This window comes from Nerophis ophidion, linkage group LG12, assembly GCF_033978795.1.
Source record: "Nerophis ophidion isolate RoL-2023_Sa linkage group LG12, RoL_Noph_v1.0, whole genome shotgun sequence".
NCBI classification, from domain to species: domain Eukaryota; kingdom Metazoa; phylum Chordata; class Actinopteri; order Syngnathiformes; family Syngnathidae; genus Nerophis; species Nerophis ophidion.
The window spans coordinates 61,318,602-61,324,601 of record NC_084622.1 but is presented as its reverse complement, the minus strand read 5'-3'; the positions used below and the strand labels follow the sequence as shown (position 1 = coordinate 61,324,601).

General features: G+C 53.3%; 1 protein-coding gene across 1 annotated transcript in view; it reads left to right on the top strand.

Moving 5' to 3' along the window:
• Positions 1–2,187: 2,187 nt before the first annotated feature.
• LOC133563657 (potassium/sodium hyperpolarization-activated cyclic nucleotide-gated channel 3-like) overlaps positions 2,188–6,000 on the top strand; it is a 71,598-nt gene continuing 67,785 nt past the window's right edge. The window contains exon 1 of the mRNA XM_061917917.1: positions 2,188–3,183. Within this exon, the coding sequence (XP_061773901.1) occupies positions 2,504–3,183 (680 nt within the window). The 5' untranslated portion in view covers positions 2,188–2,503. The remainder of the gene's footprint in view (positions 3,184–6,000) is intronic.

The following is a 6,000-nucleotide window of genomic DNA, read 5'->3' as shown; positions in this document are numbered from 1 at the left end:
TGAACATGACCCTAACCATTTTCATGTACATGGTCATGTTCAACATGAACATCAACATGATGTTGATGTTCATGTTGAACATGACCATGTATATGTTCATGTGCAGTGACATGAGCATCATGTTGATGTTGAACATGAACATGACCATGAACATGTTCATGTTGAGCATGAACATCAACATGATGTTCATGTTGATGTTTATGTTCATGTCCATGTTGATGTTGAACATAAAATGAACATGAACATCATGTTTGATGTTGAACATCCACACATGAACATAAACATGAACATCATGTTGATGTTGATGTTCATGTTGAACATAAACATGAACATCATGTTGATGTTGATGTTCATGTCCATGTTGATGTTGAACATAAAATGAACATGAACATCATGTTGATGTTGAACATCCACACATGAACATAAACATGAACATCATGTTGATGTTCATGTTTAACATGACCATTAACATCATGTTGATGTCCACATATAACAGGAACATCATGTTGATGCTCATGTTGAACATGACCATGAACATGTTCATCTACAGCGACATAAACATCATGTTGATGTTCAACATGAACATCATGTTGATGTTCATGTTGAACGTGAACATTAACATCATGTTGATGTTGATGTTCATGTTGAACATCAACATGACCATAAATATGTTCATGTACAGTGACATGAACATCATGGTGATGTTGAACATGAAGATGACCATGAACATTATGTTGATGTTGATCATGAACATCAACATCATGTTGATGCTCATGTTGAACATGATTACGACCCTGAACATGTTTATGTTCATGTACAGCAACATGAACATCAACATGATGTTGATGTTCATGTTCAACATCAACATTATATTGATGTTCATGTTCAACATCAACATGACCATGAACATGTTCATAAACAGCGACATCAACATCATGTTGGTGTTTAACATCAACATGAACACAACCATGAAAATGTTTATGTTCATGCACAGCGACATGAACATCATGTTGATGTTCATGTTGAACATGAATATGACATCAACATGAACATCATGTTGATGTTCATGTTGATGTTCATCCTTGAATGTTTACATTGAGCAGGTGTACTAATGGACCTGGAAGCAGGTGCACGTGCATGCCTGTCACTGCCTTGTGTTGACAGCCTGCATGTTTCCACGGGGAAGCGAGGAGGAGGAGGAGGAAGAGGAGGAGGAGAGGAGGAGGTTGTAGAGGAGGAGGAAAAGGAGGAAGTGGAGGAGAAGGTGGGGGAGGGAGAGGAGGAAGATGAGGAGGAAGAAGAGGAGGAGGAGGATGATGAGGAGGGGGAGGTGGGGGAGGAGGAGGAGGAGAAAGAGGAGGAGGAGGAGGAGGAGGAAGAGGAGGAGGAGGAGGAGGAGAAGGAGGAGGAGGAGGAGGAAGAGGAGGAGGAGGAGGAGGAGGAGGAAGAGGAGGAGGAAGAGGAGGAGGAAAATGAGGAGGAGGAGGAGGAGGAGGAGGAAAATGAGGAGGAGGAGGAAGAGGAGGAGGAGGAGGAGGAAGAGGAGGAGGAGAAGGAGGAAGAAGAGGAGGAGAAGGAGAAGGAGGAGGAGAAGGAGGAGGAGGAGGAGGAGGAGGAGGAAGAGGAGGAGAAGGAGAAGGAGGAGGAAGAGGAGGTGAAGGAGAAGGAGAAGGAGGAGGAAGAGGAGGTGAAGGAGAAGGAGAAGGAGGAGGAGGAGGAAGAGGAGGAGAAGGAGAAGGAGGAAGAGGAGGAGGAGGAGGAGAGGGAGAAGGAGGAAGAGGAGGAGGAGGAGGAAGAGGAGGAGAGGGAGAAGGAGGAGGAGGAGGAGAAGGAGAAGGAGAAGGAGGAGGAGGAAGAGGAGGAGAAGGAGAAGGAGGAGGAGGAAGAGGAGGAGAAGGAGAAGGAGGAGGAGGAGGAGGACAAGGAGGAGGAGGAGGAGGAGGAAGAGGAGGAGAAGGAGAAGGAGAAGGAGGAGGAGGAAGAGGAGGAGAAGGAGAAGGAGAAGGAGGAAGAGGAGGAGGAGGAGGAAGAGGAGGAGAAGGAGAAGGAGGAGGAGGAGGAAGAGGAGGAGAAGGAGAAGGAGGAGGAGGAAGAGGAGGAGGGGGAGGTGGGGGAGGAGGAAGAGGAGGAGAAGGAGGAGGAGCAGGAGGAGAAGGAGAAGAAGAAGAAGACCCAGTGTGTCATTGAGCTCCACATCCAGGAGGAGCTCTCACTTCCCTGCACCTCCGCGGCCGTCATGTTGCACGTCCATGCCGTGTCTTCCACACCTTTTTACCTGCAGGATGCCGGACTGTTCCCCTCTTGACGCTGGGAGGCCGGACCCCAAGTGTGGATGTTGGCCTGACTTCTGCATCATCCATCCTCCCCGCATGCGCTGACATGGCCCGCCTCCAGTCCTCCATGCGCTGACATGGCCCGCCTCCAGTCCTCCATGCGCTGACATGGCCCGCCTCCAGTCCTCCATGCGCTCACATGGACCGCCTCCAGTCCTCCATGCGCTCACATGGACCGCCTCCAGTCCTCCATGCGTAAGCGGCTTTACAGCCTGCCGCCAAACATGAGCCACAAAGCGGAATGGGACGCCGGCGACAAGGACACGAAGAGGAGAAGTATGGTGATGAGACATTTGTCCCCCACCGACAGTTGCCGGAGCCCGGAGGAGGACCGGGACGTGTCCGGGAAGACCAGCGTGAACGGAGACTGCCGCCGCCTCAGGAGCAGCATCTCGTCCGTCAGCGGGCGTCGGCTCCCCGGGGCAGATCCGGCGGAGCAGCGCTGCCTCCTCCCGGAGGCGGAGGACGCCGGCGTGGACGAAAGTTCCCCCGGCGAGCGCGGCCCGGCGGCGGCGGCGGAGAGTGAGAATGTGGCGGGTGTGGGTGTGAGTGCGGCGGGTGTGGGTGTGAGTGTAGCGGCGGAGGGTGTGAGTGTGGCGGGTGTGGGTGTGAGTGACGCCGCCTTCGAGCAGGCGACTTTCATCAAGTTGGAAGGAAGCGAGCAGATGATCCCCGAGGACTCCCGGCTGTACCAAGCCGGCTTCATGCACCGGCAGTTCGGCGCCATGCTCCAGCCGGGAGTCAACAAGTTCTCCCTGCGGATGTTGGGCAGCGAGAGGGCGGTGGAACACGAGCGGGAACGCCTCAAGTCTGCCGGCTTCTGGATCATTCATCCCTACAGCAACTTTAGGTAAGAAACCTCTCTGGTTTACTACTTCTTATACACATGTTGCATTGCTTCAGTACACAATTATTTATTTTCATATATTTGGACGTACACTTCCAGAAAAATATGCTGATTTTAGAGTTGGGGTGTCAAACTCACTTTTAGATGGGGGGCCACATAAGGGGCACATGGAGGTCACATGGGGGTCCACATGAGGCAACATGGGGGTCAACATGGGGCCACATGGTGGGCCACAGGGAATTCCACATGGGGGACCATGGTGACACATGGGGGGCCACATGGGGGCCACAGGGCATTCCACCTGGGGGAAAAAGATGGGGGGGCCATATGGAGTGGGGAACATGGGGGCCACAAGGGGGGACACATGGGGGGGTATTTGGGGGCACATGGGGGGCCACGGGGGGGGTCCACATGGGGTCAACATGGGGGGCCACATGGAGTGGGCCACATGGGGAAACATGGTGGCACATGGGGGCCACATGGGAGCACATGGGGGCCACATGGGTGCGCATGGGGGTACATGGGGGTCACATGGGGGGACACATGGAGTGGGCCACATGGGGGGACACATGGGGGGAACATGGGGGCCACATGGGGGGGCCACAGGGGATTCCACATGGGGGAAAACATGGGGGGGCACATGGAGTGGGCCACATGGTGGCACATGGGGGCCACAAGGGGGGACACATGGAGTGGGCCACATGGGGGCCACATGGGGGGCACATGGGAGCACATGGGAGCCACATGATGGCACATGGGGGCCACATGGGAGCACATGGGGGCCACAAGGGGGGGCACATGGAGTGGGCCACATGGGGGCCACATGGGGGGAAAATGGGAGCACATGGGGGCCACATGATGGCACATGCGGGCCACATGGGAGCACATGGGGGCCACATGGGGGCCACAAGGGGGGACACATGGAGTGGGCCACATGGGGGCCACATGGAGTGGGCCACATGGGGGGCAACATGGGGGGCACATGGGGGCCACAGGGGATTCCACATGGGGGCACAGGGGGGCAACATGGAGTGGGCCACATGGTGGCACATGGTGGCCACAAGGGGGGACACATGGAGTGGGCCACATGGGGGCCACATGGGGGGCACATGGGAGCACATGGGGGCCACATGATGGCACATGGGGGCCACATGGGAGCACATGGGGGCCACATGGGGGAACATGGGGGCCACAAGGGGGGACACATGGAGTGGGCCACATGGGGGGCACATGGGGGGCCACATGGAGTGGGCCACATGGAGTGGGCCACATGGGGGGCACATGGGGGGAAAATGGGGGGCACATGGGGGGCCACATGGAGTGGGCCACATGGGGGCACATGGGGGGCCACATGGAGTGGGCCACATGGGGGAACATGGGGGGCCACATGGAGTGGGCCACATGGAGTGGGCCACATGGGGGGCACATGGGGGACACATGGAGTGGGCCACATGGGGGTACATGGGGGGCCACATGGAGTGGGCCACATGGGGCCACATGGAGTGGGCCAGATTGGAGGAATCACGTCAAGATAACTTAAAAATAAAGACAACTTTAGAATGTTTTCGTTGTTTAAAAATAGAACAAGCACATTCTGAAATTGAACAAATCATGTTTTTTTTTTTTTTTTTTTTTTTTTTTTACAATTTATCTGTTGGGGTTAAGAGTTTAAATACTTTATTTGTCGTTCTTTATATTTTCTGAATGATGTCTTAATGTTGATCGGTCAACTCATTGGTGTTACATTTCAATATATCCATCCATCCATTTTCCACCGATTGACCCTTTGTTGGGATGCGGTGGATGCCGTAGCCTATCTCTGCTGCATTCAGGCAGAAGGCATTAACACCCTGGACAAGTCACCATCTCATCGCAGGGCCAACACAGATAGACAGACGACATTCACACACTAGGGACCATTTAGTGTTGCTAATCAACCTATCCCCAGGTGCATGTCTTTGGAGGTGGGAGGGGCCTATCCCCAGGTGCATGTCTTTGGAGGTGGGAGGGGCCTATCCCCAGGTGCATGTCTTCGGAGGTGGGAGGGGCCTATCCCCAGGTGCATGTGTTTGGAGGTGGGAGGGGCCTATCCCCAGGTGCATGTCTTGGAGGGGTGAGGGGCCTATCCCCAGGTGCATGTCTTTGGAGGTGGGAGGGGCCTATCCCCAGGTGCATGTCTTGAGAGGTGGGAGGGGCCTATCCCCAGGTGCGTGTCTTTGGAGGTGGGAGGGGCCTATCCCCAGGTGCATGTCTTGGGAGGTGGGAGGGGCCTATCCCCAGGTGCATGTCTTTGGAGGTGGGAGGGGTCTATCCCCAGGTGCATCCAGATAATAAAAATTATATCAAAATCCAATTACAAATGCTCAGTCTTTCACAAGAAAGGATGGGGCGAGGTACACCCCTTTGTCCACAACTGCGTGAGCAAATAGTCAAACAGTTTAAGAACAACCTTTCTCAAAGTGCAACTGCAAGAAATTTAGGGATTTCATCAATCAATCTCTATAGGATATCACCACATGGGCTCAGGAACACTTCATAAAACCATCGTCACTAAGTACAGTTTGTCGCCACATCTGTAAGTGCAAGTTAAAGCTCTATTATGCAAAGTGAAAGCCATTTATCAACAACATCCAGAAACACCGCCAGCTTCTCTGGGCCCAAGATCATCTAAGATGGACTGATGCAAAGTGGAAAAGTGTTCTGTTGTCTGACAAGTCCACATTTGAAATTGCTTTTGGAAATATTCAACCTCGTGTCATCCGGACCAAAGGGGAAGCAGACCATCCAGACTGTTATTGACACAAAGTGTAAAAGCCAGCA